The sequence below is a fragment of the Gallinula chloropus genome (genome assembly GCF_964237585.1).
Source record: "Gallinula chloropus genome assembly, chromosome: 3".
NCBI classification, from domain to species: domain Eukaryota; kingdom Metazoa; phylum Chordata; class Aves; order Gruiformes; family Rallidae; genus Gallinula; species Gallinula chloropus.
In genome coordinates, this window is record NC_140087.1 from 47368498 (window position 1) to 47392980 (window position 24483).

General features: G+C 42.2%; 1 protein-coding gene across 1 annotated transcript in view; it reads left to right on the plus strand.

The window, feature by feature from the left end:
* KIF26B (kinesin family member 26B) overlaps positions 1 to 24483 on the plus strand; it is a gene marked incomplete at both ends in the record, with an annotated part of 284316 nt that overhangs the window by 65595 nt on the left and 194238 nt on the right. Inside the window, one exon of the mRNA XM_084261640.1 lies at positions 23306 to 23839. Coding sequence (XP_084117766.1) covers positions 23306 to 23839 — 534 coding nt within the window. The remainder of the gene's footprint in view (positions 1 to 23305; positions 23840 to 24483) is intronic.

Consider the following 24483-nt stretch of genomic DNA (forward strand, 5'->3'; position numbering starts at 1 on the left):
GTTTGGTGAGGACAAGCAGGTGACGAGTGAATTTCAGATCAAAATATTAGTGTTTCTCTTTTCTTTCTGTAAGTAGATGCTGAAGTCCAAACACTTATAAGGGGCCATTCCTGTGAATGATGCTAAAGCTGAAACAGTTTCATTGTGCTGAAGAACCGTGATAAATTGTTAATCCACTGCTCTTGAAGACAGGAGTGAAAGGGAGACCCATTCAGGAAGATGTATTGCTTTCAAGGATAAGCCCAAAGAAAATCAATCCACAGCCAGCGGAAAAGGCCAATTCCATATTGGTTGGAGCTGTATTTATCCCCCAAGTTTTAGCCACACTGGTCTGTAAATTTTCAATTTTACAGTGATGGCTTTTATACACTAGTGCTGTTCACCTTACTGGTTTTTATTATTGTGAGGGTTTTTGTTGTACAGCAGTGTATGTGAGGGGTGTGTGCAAGGTTTGCTTGTTTGCTGCAACATCACTTTATTACTTGATATCGTGCCTCCACATTCCAGGGAACCACCAGCACTTCACAGAGCAGACTTTCTGTGAGGCTATTGTTCGTTTTAGAATTCAGAAATCTATATTTAATTTTAAGGTATTTACTGTTTTCACAGCAATTATTTCCTTTTGGTAAATTATATGGCTTTCTTGTTAATGAATGGTAAATTGAGAGGACAAAACAGAAACACTCAGCTACCTGGTTGCTCAGAATTAATGGAATAATCTTGAAGGCATCCTCCTAGCTTAGCTGATGACAATTGATGATCTTGTATAGTACTTGAAATATACGGATTTGGTTCCTGGCTTTGCACAGGCTCTCAGTTTAATCTGTCTGTGATCTCTCAATGTTTCTTGGCTATAAATAAAGCTACCACAGCAGTGTTGGGCTCATCCTCTCATGACTGAAGTGTTCCTTCTCCTGTATCTGTCGCTACTTGCTAGGACCAGAGGAGCAGGGATGCCTGACTGTGCTTTGTTTTCTAATCTTTTACCAATGGGAACTCTGAGGTTACTCAACCTGAGGGCTAATGAAAAGAAACAATTACAAGTGTGGTGTTTTTCTGTCACCTCAGGGATGCTGAACCACTTCTGTTATATCTGTTGGTTACTCTGAATGCTTTAATAGGTAGAGTTTGGAATAGCCTTCCTTTAGGAACTGGATAAGTGAGCCTAGTCATAAACCATTCTGTTAGCCTTTGTTGTTCCACTGGGTAGTAGGTGGAGCCATGCATAAGCTGACTTAAAGGATGAGGGCTAACAGAAATAATTTTTCTTTTGTACATAAGCTAAAAGTTGCCTCTTTGTGCTTTGTCTTTCACAGTACTGTAATTCTTCAGAACATAAACATGTGCTTAGTGTAGTGATTGCAAGAGCCCCTTTATCTTGGTGATGTTTTTCAAAGCAAAAGAGGTCTGAGAGTTGTGAGGTAAGAGTCTGAACTGAAATAAATTGGCATACTCTATGGACGTTATCTTGTGCTGGGCTGATTCCTAAAGGTTTATCTATGCTCCGTTTAAAATTGCCTGTGGAAGAAAAAGGTATTCTATTTCTTTTGTGCAGTATTGTTTTGTGACGTTGTCTGCTGTAAAATGAAGTACTTTTTTTTTTTTTTTTTCTTTTTCCTTATATTATCCTTGACCTTGCCTCTGTATAGATGCTATTCGAAGTCATGTGGAGTTCTTCTACTTCTGGCAGAATGTAAGCAGTGCTGGTCAAGGCAAGATCTTCCTCTCCTTGTGCTTAAGTACTTCCAGGCTAGGGCTTTGCATTTGGTATTCTATGCAAATGAACCACCGGCAGCAATTCTGCTTTTTCTGTGGAGAAAGTGACTTAGGATTTACTTAATTATTTTATCTGTGTTATGGTTGAATTACTTGCAGTGTTATATTCATTCAGACCATCTGATGGATTTAAGATCCACAGCCCTGCAAAGGTGACTTTAAAAACTCAGACAGCCTTAAAAGTAACCCTGCTTCCTCCTCTAACTGTAACATGGCCTTAGGCTCATGTCAAGAGTGTCCCATCTTTGTATATCCCATCTTCCTTTCTATGGTGTTATGCTGTCCAAATGCTGTTCAGGTATGAATTGAAAGCTTTAGAGTCATATTCACTATTTTAATGCCTGATGCTACTTGTGCAAACAGTGTCACAGCAAAGTCTTGGTTTATGTTGCTGTGTCACTGAAGAACTGCTAATAGCATTAGTTGTATCTTTGAGGATATGTGTAGTTGCAGCCTTTCAAGAGACGTAAAAACTATGGTGACGGAACTATGAAGGTCTCAAAATCATTCATCTTGACTTGGGACTGTGCCCAAAGCCTGCCAAACCTGTGGCCTACTCTGATTTAAAAGTATGGTTCTCCTACTCAGTGTTGATGCCTTATGAAAAGTGTGCTTGCACCAGCAGCAACCAGTCCCTGGTATTTGTCTTTTAGTAGACTTAATAAAATCATATCTCCAAAATAGATGGACTTGTCATTGAGGTATCCCTAAATGAAAGAGCTTATCACAGATTTGAGGTCAGGAAGGCTAATGCTTTCTGTACTGAACTTTTTATGTAATGAATGAGCCTTTCCTTGGTCAATAAAGCTTCACCTTGCTGACTGTTTTGATTTTCTTTTCCATTTATTTTGACTTCCTGCATCAATTCCATTCACGCTTGCTTATTGTTTTCTCCTTGCCGTGTTGGGTTTCTGGTCTTATATTAACAGCCTGTTTTGTAAGGCACTATAAATCTTACTCTGGGTGGAGAAAAGTGGATATCTCATTAGTTCACCAAGGGAGTCTTGGCAGGGAAAAAAATAGACTCACTCCACACACAAGTGCTAGTTGATTTGCCAGCTGGGCAAGATCTGGCTTTCAAGTGAGATGTAATTGCTTCTAGTTTCGTTTAGTATGGTCTCCTCCTGTTTCCTGATGGTCTGAGCTTTGGTCACTTGTCAAATGCAGTGATGATCTGCGTGGTAACATGAGAAAGAACTTGCAGTGTACCCTTGGTAGTCTGTGGGCTTGAGACACTTTATGTGAGATTAAAGGAGATCTAAAACTTCATTATGAGTGCTCATGCAGTAATGGAAATATCAGACTGAGTGGTGTCTGTTAGCTAATCTGTACTGCATGGAACCTGGCTTGGGAGGCATAAATCTGAATCTTTCTGCTTTTATGTATATACCTTTAAAGGTTTAATTTAGGCTTAACTTTCTTCAGACTAAAAGGTGAAATGGATATGTGTGGAGAAGTGCACAATGCACAGAGCCTTCAGTCTGTGTTTCTACTATTGCAGGAACTTTTCTGCTATTGCAATAGTAGCAATTGCAAGTTGCAGAAGGCAATGCAACTTGTCCTTCACCCTTTTCAATGACTTCTGATGATATACAGTGTCAACTGGAGTATGTGGTGCATGGGTTTAGCTTAACATAACTGAAATGCTAATTAAAACTCTGGAATAAAACCTGAAGACCAAAGAACACTCTTTATGCAGTTCTACTCTGAAGTGCTTTTTTTGAAGGCATAGACCTCATGCACCCAACCTGAGGCTGAGTCTCTAAAATTCATTGCAAGTCTCCCTGCAGTCTGTTTTACATACAAAGCAATTTCTTTGACTTGCTTTTGTCTAATGAGTATTTGTGTGGTTGATGTCTGTTGGTATAAATACCTGGCATGTCAAAAGAAGTGTTCATACTGTTTCATGTACTTCTCCATCTGGGGGGAAGATGAAAACTAACAGTTTAATTGACAGCTAAAAGATGCTTGCATTACTGTTGTAGTGAATGTAGTAAATTTTAAGCAGGACAAAATGTCCAGATACCCACTTTGATGATGTCTGCTCACTAGTGTTTGTGCTCCACTTAGATCATCATCCTTCATCTATTAAGGGTACTGTTTCTGTGCCATGCCTAAAATAAAATATATTAAAGTCTTTTATGTGCTGGCTGAGATGGAAGCATGTTGGTTAGAAGTTCTATTAATATCAATTAAAATCTTGAGCAGCAGCACTTCCATACTTATGGAGCTCTTCAAACTGTGCCACAATTGAGAGGTTTGATATTCAAGAGCTGTTCTGAAGAAGCAGACACTGAGGAAACAAAGGAGTAACTGGATGGCATTAATTTCCTCAGATATTTGATCAGAAGTTGCTTATGTAACGAAAATCTTGTGAAAGAGTGGGTCCAATTTGCCTTTCTGTTTGTTCCTTTGGAAAGGGAAAATAAAATGCACCAAGAACCCAATTTTCCATAGTTTAAACTTCTCTAATTTTAAATGAGAACATGATTTTCTCCATTTTTGCAGAGAAAGTGGAAAAGGGAGTTCATTATCAGCATGCAGTGGTCTTCTAGCATTTCCTTAGTGGAAACTGTTGTATGCCACGTTAATCTGTATTATTTTGAAGTGTCATATACAAATAAATCCTATGTTTTATGTGGGGGCTTTTTAACTCACAAAAGGGTAGGAAAAAAAAGGTTTTTAGATATTTGTGTAGTATGTATGGAAGAGTGGAATAAAGGAAAAGCTTGGGGACTTTGAGGAGAAAAATGGAAAGAGATGCAGTTCCAGAATTTGGTTTTAATGGAATTAGTGTGAGCAAGACCAGGCCCCGAGTGTTTAAAAGGATATAGAGTACTTTAAAGACCTAAAGACCTGACTGTTGTCTGACTGCATTGCAAATTGTTTATAGTTAGAAGCAAAAAATTGGATTCTTTCTTGCTCTTGCAAGATTTAGTTTCTTTTGGTTAGTACTTTACATTAAGAAAGCCTTAATGTGTTTCAAATTAGGGTAATTTGAGGGTTTGGATAGGAGATCTCTAATAAACATAATCAAGAAAAGATGTTCCATGTAGTAAGACACATAATATCTGGATTTGATGCTCTGCTTTTCTTCCCTGTCTTTTACACCCAACCAATGTGAGAATAGTCTACAGTTATTTTTAGTTTTATAGGGTTTCTATTTTATTTAATTTTTTTTAGCTATTTACATATTGCAGTTTTATCTTGACTTCTGAAAAGTTTCTGGTAGCTGGAAACCTTGGGGAGCTCAGACGGGCAGGAAAGCTTTGGGAGGGGGGATGGTCTCAGCATCCACAGCAGTTTGTCCCCATGGTGCCTCTGTGTTCTCCAACAGCAGAAGTGAGAGAATGGTGAAGTGTGTTTTCAGAAACTGAGCTTTGTATTATTGGTGTCAAGGCTCAGTGGTCCAAGTGGTCCTGGAGTGTGTTCAGAGAAGGGCGAAGAAGCTGGTGTAGGTGCTGGAGAACAAATCTTATGAGGAGCGGCTCAGGGAATGGCGGTTATTCAGCCTGGAGATGAGGAGGCTGAGGGGAGACCTTATCCCTGCCTAAAACTTCCTGAAAGGAGGTTGTAGAGAGGTAGGTGTTGGTCCCTTCACCCAAGTGACAGGTGATAGGACAAGAGGGAATGCCCTCAGGCTGTGCCAGAACAGATTCAGATTAGATGTTAAGAAAGAGTTCTTCACTGACAAGGGTTATTAGGCACTGGTACAGGCTGCCCAGGGAGGTGGTTGAGTCACCATCCCTGGATGTATTTAAAAAAAGGGTAGATGAGGTACCTAGGGATATGGTTTAGTAGCAGATGGGTATGGTTTGACTCCATCTCAAAGGCCTTTTCCAACCTAGTGATTCTGTGATTCTAAATCAGGGAGCTCCACAGCTATGAACAGGGTGCCATGGGTCTACAGTGCCGATACTTGGGCACCATGATTTTCGGACAAGCATTTCTACAGTTCAGTGGTAGGTATCACACCCATTTCACTTCTGTGGGATTTTCTGCACACAGGACTGCTGTGATGCTTCTTAAATTAATGTTTTGGCAGTTTCTTATACTACTTCTGTTTTCACAGACTTGTTTTAATATGAAATGAATAGGCCTTTGCAGAATACAAAGGGATAAAATTTGTGTACGTTACTGCACATCATAAGCCTTTGCAGCAAAAATGTGTATCTCCCTATGGAATTGCTTTACAGCCTTGTATGGCTACATGGGGAATCACCAGATTGCCTACAACTTGCTTTATTAAAAAAAAATAAAAAATCAATCCTTTCTGTTTTACATGTGGTACATCCATTTCTTGTATCAGCAACAGTGTGGCCAGTAGGTCTAGGGTGGTGATTATGCCTCTGTACTCAGCATTGGTGAGACTGTACCTGGAGGGCTGTGTCTAGTTCTGGGCTCCTCACTACAAGAAGGACATTGAGGTCCTGGAGTGTGTCCAGAGAAGGGAAATGAGACTGGTGAAGGGGCTGGAGGGCAAATCATACGAGGAATGGCTGAGGGAGCTGGAGATGTTTAACCTGTAGAAGAGAAGGCTGAGGGGAGACATCACTGCTTACAATTACATGAAAGGAGGTTGTAGAGAGGTGGGAGCCAGGTGACAGGTGATAGGACAAGGGGAAATGGCACAAAGCTGTGCCAGGGCACGTTCACATTAGATATTAGAAAAAAAAATTTTCCCTGAAAGAGTTGTCAGGGCCTGGAACAGGTTGCTCAGGGATGTGGTCAAGTCACCATCCCTCGATGTGTTTAAACACAAGGTTAGATGAGGTAGTTAGGGATATGGTTTAGCATAGGACAGGAATGGTTGGACTTGATGATCTTAAAGGTCTTTTCCAACCTTGTGATTCTGTGAGTCATAGTGGCCTAGGCAACCTGTTTCTTGGATTTCTCTCACTGATGTTCTAAAAGCTGCAAATGAAATACAGGGGTTGTGTTCCGAGGGTGAGACCTGAAAGGCATTTTAATGCATTGAATTGAGAATAGGCTTAAGACTTAAGAGTGTCCCAAATCTTGTGGCATCTGACAGCGTGAGGATTGCTGCTTCTCACCCAGGCAGAGTATTTACCAAAGGACCACACTGCACCAGCCTGCAAATGCCACAATGTATCTGACAGTAAACATGACTATATGTCTTCTGAGCCCAGCCTGTGCATGCACAGTAGGTGATCTCTGTCACTGTAAACAAAGCCTGATTATTTACTCTTCTGTGGAAGTAAGGGAGAATGACTTTTAGTAATGGAGTAGTGGTCATTGCTGAGATGAGTCTTCAAGTTGGCCTCCAAGGTGCCATCACAATGAGTATGGCTAAAGATAGGGAATCTTTGGGAGTTGTGTCCCAAATGGTGGTTTGAACTCCTTGCTCAGTTTTCTGGATCTGTTCTGCCAGGTACCATAGCCTGCAGAGACTTCTGGATTGTTCCAAAAGAAATGAGCAAAAAAAACTTCCATTTGAACAGCAGGAAACACTTTCACTGTGCAGGAGACTTAGCACTGGCACAGGTTGTCCATAGAGGTGGTGGAGTCTCTGTCCTTGGAGATACTCAAAAGCCATCTGGCCATGGCCTTGGGCAGCCTGCTCTAGGTGACCCTGCTTGAGCAGGGGGGTATTGGATGAGACAACTTCCAGAGATTCCTTCCAACCTCAACTATTCTGTGATTCTGTTGTTTGGCTTCCCTCCCTCAGACTCTACCAAGCACTTTTGGCTCAGCAAGAACTGGGGACTTGGGCAAGAAGAGCGTAGGAGGAAGCACATGGGTTTGTTTTTTGATTGGGGCTGATGTCAGGAAGGCGTCAGAATTGTTTATTCGTTGAACAGCAGATTCCCTTCTTGAAGTTAAATGCAATTCCAATGTGATTAAGAGGAGTAGCTAGCTTGTGCTGCCTTCAAACCTTTGAGGTTTATTTCTGTATTGTCCTCTGAAAGCTGACTTGATTTGTTGTTAAGTAGCAAAGAAGCTTTCTGTGACAATTTTTAAAATGCAAATATAAACACGAGGAAAGTAGCCATAACAGAGCTCTGGACAGAGACATTTCAGTGCTTGTTTGTGGGCAAGAGTGCAGGGAACACCTTATGCCTCTGACATGGCTGATACTGCTGCCAAGAATAAATGTGAAAACAATTGCATATAAAACCTGACTGGGTACAGAGGCAGGAGGTGGGGTGGGGAATCGGAGGTTCACATCTGTTATTGAAGATGGTGTGAAATGATCTTGCTGTGCAGGTAGAACTCTCCCTAGAAACAAAATGACCTTAATATGCAGTAATGTATTCAATGTCTAAGTTTAAAAAAGCTATAAAATTCTGAATGTATATACACACATCAAACTCTGTTACAGTTATACTTGCACTGGATACCAAGTGATGTCTGTGTAATCCTTCCATGTCCCTTAAGTTTTGCATAATAAATTCACAAAATACTGTAGAAGTGGTGCCAAAAAAGGTCTCTGGTGGAATTTTGTGAGCATGCCAGAAAACATTCTATGGATGGTAATATAGGAGAGCAAGTTAAATTACAATGCTAAATGCAGGGTTTAGTTGAAAACACCAAAAGCATTTAAAACTGGAGGAGAAGGGGAGGGAGAGGGAGTTGGACTTCCCAGTAACTCCAGATTGCCAATCCCTATGGTAATCAGTGGAGTCCTTAATGCAGAGTCTGTGAGCACTAATAAAGCGGAAAGATCCCAATGTTCTAGTATCGCTTCTGGAAAAGCCTTGAAGACCTTACGTGTAGCTTGTGTAGTGGTGATAAAATACGTGAAATAATTTCAGACAGTAAGCTGGAGCCACTGTGGTGCTTACATCAAGCTGTACAAATGGTTGCAAAAAGAGCTAAAATTCTTGTAATAAAAAAAAAATCAAGCAATTTGTGCAATCCAACTGTACTTCCAGCAGTAAACTTGAGGTATGGATAACAAAAAAGCCATCCCCTCCACTTTAAACATTCTAAGTGGGTCTAAGGATGCTTCCAAAATGGTCTGTTGGCATATAGGAATTGAGCCCTTACATACAGCTCCCAGTTTGCAAGTGCAGTTTGTTTTTCCTATGGGAAATATCTTGTATTTTTGCTAGCAGTGCTCTAGGACTCTTGCGTCTGTGTTAGTCTGCTCATAAGAAGTAGTAAATACAGAGTAATGCCTGGATTATTGCAGGGCATTCTCTATGCTTTGCTCAGGTCCTGAGTAGAAGGGTCGACAATGGAGACTGTTCCATTCTTTTTTAGTATTTTGATTACTTGGTGGCTTTTTCTCCCCCCTTTTCCTCTCTTCCACACCACTACCACCACCGCCCCACTGCCCCCCAGTGTAACAAAGCCCATGTGATCTTTCAGGAGAAATTTTCTCTAACTCAACACATGTGATACCTAAACTAGGTCTCAAGTTCAGAGGCAGCAGCAGTAAATGTCAAGCAGCTGTGTAAGGTGACAATCTCTGATTTGGAAATTTGGTCTTGGTTGTATTAAATCAGGTCCATTGTGTTTGGGGACTTGTCTGTGGCTGTGTTGATTCCCCATGACTGGACACTTCCCATGAAAGTTTAGTCATATTCAGAGGTGTATGGCAAGAGCCAAGCAAGTGATGCTCTGGTGCCAAAAGGGCTCTTGCCCTTCTGACTGGTGGTGCTGCTGCACTAAGCAGCCTTGGCATTAAACAGCCTCTGTGTGATGGTGTTCAGCAAGGCCTGGAGAAATACAAGTTCCCTACTCAGGCTACTGCCTGTGAGCATTAAGATGGGTTTCCAGCAGACAAGCGGATTAAGGTGTGTAGAGGGTGATTTCTTTCACCAGTTCTGCATCCTTTCTCCACCTTTTCTGTTCCAGCCTTCACGTGTCAGGGCATGCCTGACCTCAGGTCCTTGGAGGAGAGGTGGTGGCAGCTTTGAGTTCACCTGAATCAAAACTCCTCCATGTCCACATCTGCTTGCGGTGAGCTGGACTTTGGGCCCACAAGTGGTGCAGTGATGGCTGCTCAGCAGCATACCTTCTGCATGAAAAATAGTATAACTTGTTTTGCTATGCCTGGAGGAGACATCTTCTGGGGAGATGGAGGCTTTAAACCCCAGAAGGCTTCTCTGCTGCATGCTGTTGGCCTAGAGGGATGTAGCATTACTGCTGTGGTGAGAGAACGGTGCAGCTGCCTTAGGAGATGGAAGGATCTAGTGAGTGGATTCTGGTAGAACGTAGTTCTGGAGCTTTATGACTGCAAAATGCAGCCTCATGTTCGGCAGCTTTTCTTTGAGATGTTATGTGGTTCCCCTGGTCCATGTTGCTCCTCAAGGGCCATGGGAAGTTTCTGGAACACCAAGGTCCATGTTCCAGACACTGCTGTGGGAGTTGGCTGCGAAGGACGAGCACAGTGCTTCGTATCACTACGCTTAAAGCCCTGGTGGCACCTTTAGTTACTCCTGATCTACTCAGGCTCTTTTCCCCTCTGAGTCTCTGTCCACATCTCAGTGTGGATCTTCTGCTACAGCATTAGGAATAATGAAGTTGGGTGCTAATTTCAAGACATTGGCCTCCATAGCCTGTGCCCCATCTGCTTCAGAGAAGAACAAAGGAATCTCTGAAGAAACTGTTCAGGTCTGTGTGAATTAGGAGTAGAGAAATGCATGAGGTAAATAGAGACTAACATTAAATTAATGAGAGCCAGACTCCGGAAATGAAACTAAGGAACATAAGGTAATGCAGAAGCAGTGGAGCTTTCTATCTCACAATTGGAGTTGAAATTCCTTTTTCTGTGTGTATAACTTTCAGCTATTCAGACAAAAGTTAATTTAAGCCAATACAATAACAACTCCTTGTTTCCCTATTCCCTGCACGGTTTTTCTTGAAGTGACTTTCTAGGATGGTGCTGACACTTTTTTTTTCTTTTAAATCTAAATCCAGATGTCAGCTTGTCTGTCAATAGATAACAAAGTAGATTTTTTTTTTCCAGGTTGCATGAATTATGCAGGTATGTAGATTTACTTAATCAGTGGTTGCTGAAATTCTTACCAGGTGTTCTAAGAGGCCACTGGGTCACACTACAGACTGTAAATAATTTTTATTTAAGGAGGTATGCCTAAATTTTCTTCAATTTGGTTTGATTTCTGAATCTATAGAGCTGAATTGGCAGTGGATAACCTGGGGTCTGAGTTGAGGGGGTTACACTGTAATTTGGTTGCAGGACGTGCCCTTGGGTGGAGGGTGAGGGTGAGTGGCTTTGTTCTGTGTATTTAAGAGCAGTGCCATAATTGCAGTAACTGCCTCTAGAAGGAACAACTTCATCCCCTCAGATGCTGTTTCCATCTCCCTATCAGTTATGCTGTGACTGGGTACACAAGGAGCCCTGTATTAATCTGAAGTCATGATCAGTGTCTTTAATCTGTACAAAGGTTGAAAATCCATTCTCCTCCCCACTGGTTAAGAGAGCTTTTCAGTTGACACTGTAACCTGAGGAACATTGTGTTTTGGTTTGAGGCTGGCTAATGTTACCAGGCTCTACTAGAAGCTTTTCTCCTTCCTCCTCCTCTTTTTTCTTTCTTTTTTTCTTTTTTTTTCCCTTTTTTTTTTTTGCGTGGCTCACTTGGGGACTATTTGGAGAAAGATTTGTAATCTAAGCCCTCATCAGACCACACAAGTCAGGAGGCTGATCCCCTCTTGGGGTTGTCAGCAGTCAGCTTATTCAGGACAGAATGTGAGCTGTGGTAAGGGTGGTGGTGGGGGGCATGTTTTTAGCCCACACTTGTAGATCGTTGTCTTGGGGGGCCAGCAACACCGTGCTGTTTGGCAGTGAGGGCTCATTATGTGCCTGTCCCCTGTGGTCCCACAGCAAGGGCTTGAGGCTTCTGTTTGCAGTGAATGGATGTGGGGGGGGGATGCTTGGCCTCCTTCAGCTCTGAATGCTTTCATTGAGACCTTGATGGGAAAACGCTTTCCAACTGAGCCCTGTCACATCCTCCACCGTTTGAATTGCTTGGGAATTTTGTGAGGGCGTGGAGCACAGGGTATGGGCTGTGGAGGCTGTGACAGCCTGGGGTTTCACAGTGTGAGTACCTCTGAACAAGCCCAATACTCCTGCACTGAACTGCTGCCTACTTTCTGAGTTTGGGAAGTTCCTTTTTAATAGGTGACAGCAAGAGAAGAGGTTGTTAGCTGTAATCTAAAGCTCCCCCAATGTCACAGATATCACTAGTAAAGCTATGTATTGAAATGGAGCGTTTACCACCCTGGAGAATTGCAGCAATCAATGTTAGACCATGTTGCTTGCTCCTGGGTCTAAGCGTTTGGAAGCAGCAGTGTTCCCAGGGAGCTGACCAAGGCTTGCAGAATCTTACTGTACTCTCTGCTAACTTCAGTTGGCTTCAGATGCATGAAGGTTTCTGCTGTCACCAACTGACCCATCAGCCTCTGGACTCAAGCCAGTACCTTCGCTCGGAGCAGCCTTGCATCATCTGGCTGTGTCAGCTTGAGGCAGTGCTGGTGTGGTAGATGCCTTCTGGGTTGCCTTGTGAGGGAGCTGCCAAAAGCAGGTCCTCTGGCATCTGCAAATGTGAGTGGAGTTGGGGGCCTCTTCTCATGTAAGGCCACACTCAGCTGCCTGACAGCTTCCATCCTGACCACAGCTTATCTTCTCTACACATCTTCCTGCACTCACCAGGCCCTAAAACCCAGTCTCTGTCACCCACCCTTGGCATGAAATACCAAATCCTGTGCACTCCCTGCCTGAGCAGATGCAGACAGTCTGCTGAGCTGCAGCTGACCCATATGCTGAAGTTTACAGATCAGCTTATAGTTTGTGTAGAAAGTCACACACAGACACAGATTAATGAAATTTAGCAGGTACGTTTGCAGCAGGCTTACAAGAAAAAGACTGTGTGGTGTGGGCTTGTCATAATACATGTTCCACCACTTGAGCTGTGTTGGCAGCTGCCTCAAGGCTGGAGAACAGAGCCTTTGCCTGCTGAAAAGGTCTCCCATGCATTGCAGTTTATCCTCATGCTGTATGAGACAGTCGGGACAGTGTTAATTCTGTTCCCACTGAGAGCTGGCAGATTCTTGTTACTTTCATTAGTTTGTTTGGGATCTTGTTTTTTCTTCTTTTCCTCCTTGTGTACCCCAAATATTTATACCATGCTAACCAAACATATGCTGATCTTGCAACTGGAGTGGAAACCTGCAAACAACTCGGCTCCTGAAATTATCCCCAGCTGAAAAGCTGAGGTGTGCTCCTGCTTCCCGCCCTGCATAGGTGGAATAAATGTTCTTTCATGGCTGCTTTAATGCCCTTAGATTTCTTTGACTGCAGGGAAGTTGGGAGCACTCCCCACCCTCAAAGAGAAGGATTTTAACTTTGTTGCATTTTTATTTGATATTTTTGTACCATCATACAAATGGTATAAACGTATCTAAACTATTGTATGTGGGAAGTGTGTAGAATATGGGGGTGTCAGGAGTGACAGGAGTGATAAAATTCTAGAGAGGGAAGTGTATTTACATACACTAATTTCACCTCCAAAGAAAAGTCTTTGATATGTTACATCTCATTTTAGGGGTTCCAGGGATCACGGGCAATAATTGCAAGTGATTCCATGCGTACAGAAGAAATTAAGCAAGCCCATAATTAGACAATTTGATAATTACATTGTTAACAAGGTCTTAATAGAACTGTTAATGGAAACAGCTGTAAATACAAAGCTGTATCTGGTAACTGTCTGGTATTACCTCTAAGCTGAAGGAGCTTTCATAAGCAAATGCAACCCACCCTGAGATAACGTAGGACTGTTAGAATAAAATTTCAATGGGTTGTGCTGGGAATTTTCTTTTCTTAGTTCACATTATTAATAAAACCAAAATGAAGTGTTAATAAAAATAACGAGTTATGTCATGCACATCTGAAGTGGTAAGTATGGTATCAGTTATCCTGAAGCCAGGATTAATGCACAGAGCATGCAGGGCAACACGGCTGAGGGGCAGGAGAAGGGTCAAAGGGTATCTGCTGGGTTTGGGAGCTGTGCACCTGATAAGCCTGGTGAGCCCGAGGCTGGACCTCACAGCAGGCTGTGCAAACCAGGGCAGGGAGCACGGGTGTGCTGCTGGCTGGGAAGGAACAGGATGGTGGTGCATTTTCCCTCTGAGGGTGAAAAGGGGATTTCCAAGAGTCTGAGTCACCCAAACATAGTTCCATCTTGGACACGGTGGGACTTTGAAGAATCCTGAGGCAGAGCAACCCTTTTGTGGGTGAATGGCGTTGGGTGAGGAGAAGGAGAGGTTTAGTAGATTGAAGTGAGACTGTGAGGGCCTGTATGGCTGGGCAGCAGGGGACGGTATGCTGCCTGTGGAACAAGTGGATGTCAGCAGCTTCTATGTGGCTACTATTTAAAGCAGCAGCCTGCTGCAGGCCTGGTATGTGTCAAGGAGGATGTTTCAGACAGGTGCTGTCAACCCTCAGAGCTGCTTAAAGGATGTACTTATGCAACTTCTGTCTACCTGAAAACCAGCATAGAGTCTTTTGGGAAAACAAGGTGGCATACAGCACATTAATAGAGATGTTGTGATCTTCGTTCTAGGTCAGTGATTCTGTATCCTTGCTTGTCCCATGAATAGTCTTTCAGATTATTTGTATTGGAATGCAGGTGGAAAAAAATTTACTCTTTCTTGATCCTTGCCTTGATTTCTCCTCTACCCACCCTTTGTCCCATGCCATTATCCCTACCTCAGTTTGCACCATCAGCTTCAAGTACGTATCTGCTCATCTTCCCATTCAACCTCAAGGGTTGCAGTGTTCTGGGACTGTTCTCCATGGTTTTAACTAATCCTGCAGCTTTCACACCGCCCACTTGCTTTATCCTGGGTGCGTTCACACAAAGGAAGTAGCTCCTGAAGAAGGCAAGTAACAGTTCTGCAGATGTTAAAGTGCATGTTCTTTAGTTCAGTTGGGATAAAAAACACTGTTGGAAATCCCCAGTCAGTACTAGTGTGAGATGTGACTGCCGTGGAGTGATAAGAACAGGCTTGTATGTAGCTTGGAATTACCCTCATTGCTCCTATTTCCAAATGACATGTTTTTAACAATATTATCTATTTAATGCCAAATGGAAACACAGAGAGGCAAATACATTTCAATTTTGCATGTGATATACTTTGCCAGGAACAAAATTCATTCTCAGTTTACTAGGTGCCACAAAGATAAGCTTCATTGCATTTGAATAAAGTGGGCAGGGTTTTACTTTTATTTACAGTTTTGCTAAGATTAAGATTACTTGGGTTGCCTAGTGTTTTCATATTCAGGGACATTAAAGAAAGTAAATTTAAAATGTGAATTTCAAATGGCTTTGTTAAACTGCAGCTTTGTTAAACTTTTCAGCTTTTAAGTGACCATAATTAGTGCTGTACTAAGGCTTGCAATGCCCTACTTCTAGTCAATCTGTATCCTTGAACTTCCCCACTCCTCTCCAGTCAGCTTGAGAAGGGTGAAATATCATTGTGACAGAGAAGAAACCCTGAGTAAGTGTTGCTTGAGGAGAGCACACCCAATATGAGCAAAAGTTAGCTAGCACTATAACAAAAACCCAAACCAAAATGAAGACTTGTTATGCAAAGGGGAAGCTCTTTACCTACTGTAAAAGACACCAATAACCTGTATCAATCTATTGCTTTTTTCTTTTTTGCCTCCAAAACAGTGATCTTGCATGCATTTCAAATATATTGGTATTTCTTAGCTTGGACAGAAATTCGTAAGAGTGAGCATGCAGAAATAATTTAAAACTTGAGTAAGGTAAGCTGAATAGGACAAAACTTTTGACACTGATGCACATCAAACTGTGCTGGTGCTGAACAGAGTTGATTAAAAACATGTTACACACCGAATAGCTCTTTGGAGAATGTTAAGCTAAATAAAGCCTGCATTTTTTCTAATGGTTGCTGGCCTAAAATATAAGGGACGTGATTCTCATGTTTGAAAAGCAGTTACAAGAAGTTTCAGCTTGCTAGAGACCCCTTTATAAATCAGGGGAACAGTAAGTGCATAGGTGTCACAAATACCGTCCTGACCTTCACATTTGTGATGTTTAGCTACCATTCTTCAGGTGTGACAGCTGTTTGAGAAATCACTGGTTACAGTGTCAATAGTAGCTCGGTGCTGGCATTCATCAAAGAGCTGTATGCTCTTCTCACAGGAAAAGCAAGCTAAACCTTGAAAATGTGGAGGTGTGTCAGAACGGTATAATTGCTACTGTAGCCTGTGTACTCAGAGGTTCAAGCGATCTGTTGATGTGATGCTTATCAAAGCTTGGAATAGTGGGGAAGTTTGAAAGGATCAAAGAAAAACTAATGCTATTCCAGTATTTTAACAGGTCTAGCCCATGTAATCATAGGTCAGTCATGCTTCATGCTTATCCCAGATGGGTTTGAAAGGGTGAGTAACAGGATATCAACAATAAAGAACAGTTTCTTTGTGAATGGAAATCAGGATTTCATAAAAATAGGTGGTATCACATTTGTGACACTGGGTAGGAGTGAGACTAAATGTTTGTTTGATAAAGCTAACTATTCCTAGGCTTTTGAAAGCATCTCTAACAACGGTTAAGTCAAGTTTTTATAGCTGGCCCCCAGTTGAGTGAAGAGCAATAGCAACCGAGTTCTGTGTGGTGACTGGGAACTTGAGCAAAGATGCATCTGTGATACATCTGGATTGCATGCATGACACAAGCCAGTTTATTGCAGTGATGCAGAGAAGTGCTAAGGGGTCAAGGTGAACAGCCAGTTGAACACAAGCTCGCAGTGTGCTCTGGTGGCTAAGAAAGCAAATGCAGTCCTTCAGCATTCAGGCAGGAGAATACAAAGCCAGGAGAGAATGGAGCTGCTACTTTTTCCAGCACAAATGGTGAGGCTTCTGCAATTCTGTGTTTCTGTCCTTTGTGCCATAAAAAGGGTGCTGACAAACCCTGTCTCTTCAGCAACGGCTGAGTTTGTCCATCACATAGCTGTAGTGGAAGCTTCCCTCCGAGATACCCTGTGTGTGCTGTGGCCACAGATCTGGCCTGGGTTGCAGAGCCAGATAACCGCATAGCAGAGCTGCTTGGGCAAGGCTTGGATTTGCAGTGCTGAATATATTTAGATTTTCCTGCTGCTATTTCTTCTCTTCTTCCCAACCCAATTAAAAATCTGGCTGCTGTTTAGCTATCAAATGCTAATACAAACACCTGTGTGCCAGATGTGTACAGCTGTAAGTCCGTCAGTGCTGATCCATCATCAGAGCCATAAGCCAATCCATGGAGCAATTAGAAGGGGGGAAAAAAACCAAGTATCTACTTCTGTCTCCCCTCCTTATTTTTAATCCTACTATTTTCCCAAGGTTTTCTCTTCTGCTTCCTACTGCTGCAAGTTTGTAAGGTGAGACTTGCTCAGACTTTCTGTCTCTTTCAGATAAGAAAACAGAGAGCATAAACCATAGGAGCACATTTTTCTGGCTGCAGAGTGCCTGTTTTATACTGACAAATGTTAGCTTATAAAAGTCCAAATGTCAGTAGTATGTGCCAGCTCAAGAAAAACAACTTGAAAAGCAGTAATGTTGAGGGTTACATGAGACAGGATTAAACTTGATTTTTTTTCCTTTCTCCCCTTCCCTGAAAAGACCTGGTTCCCCAGATGTGTTCCAGAGATACTGACTGTAGGACAGGGAGTATGCTTGTGGCCTTTCTGAAAGTGAAGGCTCAAGTCAGGAGCAGAAAGTTTGAGGGGCAAAACTGGTAATAGTTACAGAAGTGGGATATGATAACGCTGCAGGGGGTTTTTACTGCAGTTGGTAAGACTTTACATGGAACCAGGCTAATGTAAACCCCCTCTTTCTTATTCTGTTTTCCTTGTGACTTCTGTCTCTCCTTTTGCCTAAATTCCCTAGCTGTCCAGTTGAGGATAGCCTTCTCTCTCCTCTCCCCAACATGTAGTAACAGTGTTTACGAGGGGATGTTCCCAATGGGGAAAGGAGAGTGTTTCAGGACAGGAGGGAAATATGTTCTCCTTCTCTACCAAAAGAGGTGAAAGTTACATTTTTCTCAGCTGGGAGTGGTAATGGATTTCTTACGTGGAGAACATGTTGGACATGAGAGAAATCTTCTGTGGCAGAGAAAGGTAGTGCAATAGAAAAGTGGAGGCCACCTTGCTGTCCCTGTGGTCTCGCTCATGTGCAACTTTGGGTTTTACTTATCAAAACACTGCTTGTGCTAGTGGAGATCCAGTGGAGGTAATTCAGGTGATTCAGTTGTTTCTTAGCAAAGCTGACTGATTTTTTTGTTCAAGGGGTTCCAACTCAGTTTGATGGTATGATGCTACTTATAGCCACAGCGTCTATCCTGTCATGCTTATTTGAGAAAAAACTCCCACTGACTTCAGTTTATTTGAACATACTTTTGCTTTAACAGAAACAGTGCCATTGTAACAGTGAGGAGCTATTTTTCTAGTCTCAGGGCTCTGGAATGCTGAAAACAGCAAATCCTTGAAATGTAGCTTAGAAGATGATAGGATATGTTTCAGTTAGGGTGCAGAGACACTTGGAAAATAGCCCAAGTGCCTCTGGAAAGTAAATTTACAAGTATAATCTCTTTATTGGGCCAGAAAATGCACCTTCAGGAGAGAAAGGAGAACAGAGATTGTTTTGTTTTGTTTTGTATTTGTCCTAAATAGAGACCAACCATGAACTAACAGGATTGTGTTTAGAGCAGAGGTGTTTGCACAGTCATAGAAAAAACATGTGTTTTTTATCAGTGGTAAGGCTTCCCTCCTACTAATGTTTCTTAATTAGTTCTTTTACTCCCTGCCTGTGGTGAGTGAGTCTGGAAAACACACTTCTTCCTGGGCAGAACTTTGATCGTTGCTTTGCCCTCACCTTGCATGATGGATTACATACCAGTAGTCATTGCTGCCTGGACCCTTTCAGAAACAAAAGAACAAAAGCAGCCTTCCAGTACATAAAGGGGGTCTGCAGGAAAGCTGGAGAGAGGCTGTTTACAAGGACAGGTAGTGATAGGACAAGGGGTAACGTCCTTAACCTGAAGGAGGGTAGATTGAGATTAGATATAAGGAAGAAATTCTTCCCTGTGAGGGCGGTGAGGCCCTGGCACAGGCTGCCCAGAGAAGCTGTGGCTGCCCCCTCCCTGGCAGTGTTCAAGGCCAGCTTGGATGGGGCTTTGGGCAACCTGGTCTGGTGGAGGGTGTCCCTGCCTGTGGTCCCTTCCAACTCAAACCAGTCTGTGATTCCATGAACTCCATGTCTTCTGTAACCATCTTCAAACTGAAGGTCATTCCTGTGCTTTAGTTGCTATTTGACTGCTTTGGTTTTACCCAAAGAACAAAAAATATTGGTGTTGAACACAATTTGATAAGAAAATTTTGAGATCCATTGTATAGATGAGGTAGAGTAATAATATAAGGTTACAAGGTCTAACTTGTGTAGACTATAGTTGACCAAATCAAGTACAAATCGTGTCTGCCCACTCTATGTTTGTAAAAAATTATTATGCATATGAGGTACGTAAATCTATGAAAATCAGCTAGGTTCCACATAACATGTAGAGGTAATGATTACCCATCCTATCTCTTGCCCACCTCTCTGTCCACCAGTTGAGGTCTGACTACTTTTACCATGTCCCCTTGTGCACGTTGTGCTAACATACATGCTTCATGCTTAAAGTTGCTGTTTGCTCTTTCTGTTGAGGAAGATGTGTGCGTGCTGAGTAGCAGGTAGGAAAGGATTACTCTTTGTAGTCTGGAGCCAAAACGTCCTGAAAACTCTACAGCATGGTACAGAATTATGAAGAGATGAAAGACAGGAGGGTGCTTCTGCAGTAGCTTACATGATCATGTAGTAGTGCTGTTCCTCCATCAGGTCAGGACTGCACTAACACAGGTGTACAGCTGTCTGTGTACTTCAGTGGTTCTTAACTAGTGCCTGTTCACTGGATACATTTGCACTGTCTAGAGTAAGAATTCCACAACATATGCCTGTCAATGATGGATCTCTAAATGGCAAAGCTTCCTTCCCTCTTCTGTCTTTCCTGTGTAGGTGTTCAGTTCAGGACCAAAGATGAGAGATAAATTACTAGCTGGTTGCAGTGGCAAAGATGAACCACTAGACATAGCTGGGATTGGCGTTTACTTGAGCTTGAAAACTCAAAGGGCCCTGTGTGCACTGAGCTTTGGTGCAGTCCTTTCAGTTTGCTGCTCCCCTTGTGCGCTTATGGTCTATGTTCTGACTGGTCTCCTGCAGCTTTCAGACCTCTTGCATGCCTTCATTTGTTTATTGTAGGAATAGGAGTTTATAGTAATGCTGTTTATACTAAAGATGGGTGAACCATTACAGCAATAAGACAAACCATTGTGAACCTTTACCCTAAACTCAAACCAGACTTTTTTGGTGATTTTTAAAGTTCTCTTTCAGTTTTCAGTGTCAATGTACTTTGTTCTGTCAGGACTGGAAATGAGTGCCAAAATGCAAATGGTGTTTCCAGTGTCAACCTCAGCCTTCACAAGCAAATCTGCTCTTGTGCCAGGGAGCATGGAGTTTTAGACCTCACAAGTTTCAGTAGCAAATATAACCTTTCCAACTGCTGCTGCTTAGTGCAGCTGACCCAAAGCACTTACGCACTGAGGCTTGTCCAGTTCTATTTCACGTGGGACAAGATACTGTCATATGCCTATGGAATAAGGTACTGTTTATGGAACTAAAAAGATATTCCTAGGGGAATGTGTGTAGGTTATTGTTTAAGTATTTCATCTGCAAGCAAAGTACTGTGGAGCTACATTTCTCTGCTGTTCAAGTAAGGGTGTAGTGACTGTCCAGCTTTGGTTTCCTTCCTGCTAAATGTGTCGCAAGCCTGTCAGCAGATTCTCCCATGCAATTATAGTGGAGCCTGCCCAGTGAAGAATAAGAAAGTAAACTCTTTTGTGCTCTGTCAGTTTTGTTTTGAGAATAAAATGTGACTAATGTGTTTCTGGAAACCAAGTTTCTCTGAATTTATTTGCTGTCCAGTAGGATATTCTGTTTCATGTTCCAGACCTGGATTCAGTGTTGAGCTATCCATCTAGTAGAGTCTGATAGATTAGTAGGGCCAATGTTGGGAGTAATCAATTCAGGTCGTGCCTGTTTTCCTCCTTTCTGCTCTGAGGAGGAACAGTCTTCCTTCTTGCCTCCACGCCCCCCACTCCCCCTGTTTATTATTGTATCAGAGAATGATCTGATGTTTGTTTTAACACTGAGATGAAGCTGAATTCACTGCTGTCCAGCACTCTTTAAAGTTTGTGTGCTACTTGAGTATTTATATCATGCTGACATTTGCTTACTTTAGGGAAGACTTTATTTCCTTGGAATATTTATCATACTATCCAGGAATTTCCATGTTGAACCACTGCTGGATCTGAATGTTCTATATAATTACGTGGGTTCAAGCCCAGCTGCTTTTGAAAGTTATTTTTTCTAAGAACAGCAACTAGCTATGTGGCACCAGCTAGCTGAAGGAAGAGCTGTCAAGGATTTTTCCTGGACTGACATGAAGCAGTCTGGAAAGAAGACTCTGACCTTACTTTGGCTATATAGGTAGCTTTGTCTAGCTCATGACGGTAAAAAAAGAGTCCTCTTCCTGTGTACCTGGCATCATGGATGGAGTACCTATATCTGATATGATCTGTTGACCTAGATATGGTCTGGAATGGCAAATAAGATTTGACATCTTTTGCATCCTGTTTTTTCCCCCTGATTTCCACCAGTCCCTTTCCCGAAGGTTGAAGGGGGGAGGGTTGATGGAGAATCCAGTTCTTGCCTTCCTGGCACACTTTGATGCTCTGACCCCCTTTGTGCATAGAATAGAAATGACCAGCTTGAAGCTTGCTCAGATCTCAGCCTCCTGTTGTTTCCCATCAGCTTATATGACTCTCTTGGGCTTCTGGGGCTAGCACTGCTCTTTTGCTGCTGTGCATAAAGAGGCACCATGATTTATGAATCAATTAATCACTGCATGCTGAGGAGCTGTTCACGGTAGTTAAACAGTGAAAATAAAATGCTCGAGTATATAATAAAGACTGATCATAATGAATATGACCCTCTACCAATGAAATATCTCACTCCCTATATTACATCCCATACCCATTCTTTCTTAGCACAGCCAAACTATCAAGATGTGAAATTTGTCTATCTTTGATAGTACTGGCTTCGTTATATTACTTGATAAGGGTGGTGTCTCTTTGTGTGGTTTCACCTCACTCCCACCCCTGTGCTCTTCCAGTCTGATTTCAGTTTCCTGCTGAAGCCACAACGATGAAGAGTGAAAATTGTAAATCTTTTTGAATAGTCATAAGAAATTCCACCACTAAATCTCCAAAGCTTAGGCAAGAGGAAGGTGAAGTCTGCCTACCTGGTCTGTAAACCCACAAAAATGTGGTAGTGAAATTTCCAAGGACTATTTCCATCACCTAACTGGCATTGTTTGCTGTGTGTCATAAACATCACTGTTGAGTGTTTCTAAGACTGCACGATACTGTAAGAACTAAGCAAGTTTGGTGATAAGCTCCTCCCAAGACTGCTGTTTGGCTTCACAACTCACTGAATCATTTTGCAATTTAGGTCAGCATTCAATCACTGTGGTCTGACCAGGGTGGCTTATTCCTTTGTGGAGAGCACCCATGAGGTAAGAATATGAAGCAAGAGGTTTCAAACCTGATCATGTGGTTTTGCACCAAAACTATGCTTTCCAAGAAGAAAATTGTTCTTTACAAATTGTTGACCCTATACATATTCTATTTTCTAAATAAAATTATTGTTTCATTTGATATTATTAACAGATACACAAAATACTGGTAGAACATTTCATTACCAGGGAAGGTTTCTGGCTGAAAAATGTATTCTTGGCAAATGAAATGCTGAAAAGCTCTTGTGAAAACTTATATGTAATATCCAAATCCTTTGAATTCTGTAAAGAATTTTGGGAGAGTAGTGGTACTTCTGTTTTTTCATTTTTTTTCTTTACAGGCAGGCTTTGAATTTTTACCACTTTCATTTCTTCCTGCCTGCCCCCCACCCCCACCCTGAGTATTTCCTGTATTTTCTGAGTACCAAAAGCTGGCATCGATGAGTAGATGGATTTGGGAACTTTACTACAAGCCTGCTGACTTTAGTGGAGTTGCTTTTGATCTCACCTGTGTAACTAAGAGTAGATTTCATTCAAGCCAGAAATTAGGTGCAGTGGTGTGAAGCAGGTTAATTCATTCTCTCTGCCATGCGTTGAAGCTTGCAGTGGAATTACAATATTTGCCACTTATCAGTAAAAGTGAAATAATTTTTTCTTTCCAACACAATCTAGTTTCTCATTTTTGTCCAGCTCTGCTGCTGGCATATGTTGACTGTATCTAATGGCCTTTGTTTGCATTCTAAGCTTATCTCACAAATTGGCTTTTGAAATGCACAATCAGCAGTAATAATGTTTCACTGTGGTGGCCATGGTTAAATATTTCTCTCCTTCTCTTCCCCCCCTCCTCCCCTTCTCTGTTTGGTTTTTAGGACCCGGGTTTCTCTTCAGTGATTCATGACAAGCTCCAAGTTCCCAATACCATTCGTAAGGCATGGAACGAGAAGGACAACAGATGTGATGTTTGTGCCACACACTTGAACCAGTTGAAGCAAGAGGCCATTCAGATGGTGCTGACCTTAGAGCAAGCTGCCAACTCGGAACATTATGACGCCTCACCAGGCTCTCCCCCACCTCTTTCCAACATCCCCACGTTAGTGAGTCCCCGGCACATGGGCAGCCTGCAGCCACGGGACTGGGCGTACATGCCTGCTCCGTATGCTACATCGAATTATACAGGCTTTGTTGCCAACAAACACAGTGGAAAACCCAACAGCCTAGGAATTGTCAATGGGGTGGAGAAGAAAAATGGCTCTCCTGGACACCAAGCCAAGGTCAGCTTTCAAATGGCCACCAGCCCCAGCAATGGTAACGTTCTCAACTCTGTGGCTATCCAGGCTCATCAGTATCTTGACGGCACCTGGTCTTTGTCAAGAACGAATGGCATCACTTTATATCCCTACCAAGTAAGTATTTTAAAATATCAAAACATGTTTAGTTTCTTTCCATTGAAACTTGCATAAGCATGCTAATAATGCTTGTTCCTGTTCAGTAGAAGTAGAGCTGATACTGAGCACCACGTAAGGATTGCTGTGAATTCTTATTTCCCTGAGAGGGGATGTGGAGGGAGACAGATCACAAACAGTATTAGAACACCTTAATTCAGCTCTTACTAATAATAGAGCCAAGCTTTTGGTTTTAATAGCAGCTAATTATTCATGCAATACAAGCAATTATTTCCTCATGCAGTTCTCATTTGTGTTCATAATACTTGGTTGGAGCAACAGCTGGGGGACAAACACACTTATTTTAGTCACAAATGGAAAGCGGCACTAGTGTGGCAGTGACTTATGTTTTATTATTCAGGAAGTATCCAGGCGACCTTTTGGTTCATCACATGTGCATCCGATCCTGTATGGTTTGTTTATGTGTAGCAGGCACTACCTTTGTTGATGTATTCTAAGTTACATTCTTATTGATCCCCCTGTGTCTCTGTGGCCTTCTGTGGATTCAACTAATTCTTAGTATTTTGATTTTTATCAGTTCTCATGGATTCAGCAGGCCTACTAGTCTCCAGAGCTTAGCAGTTCTGAGGAGATTTCCATGTATG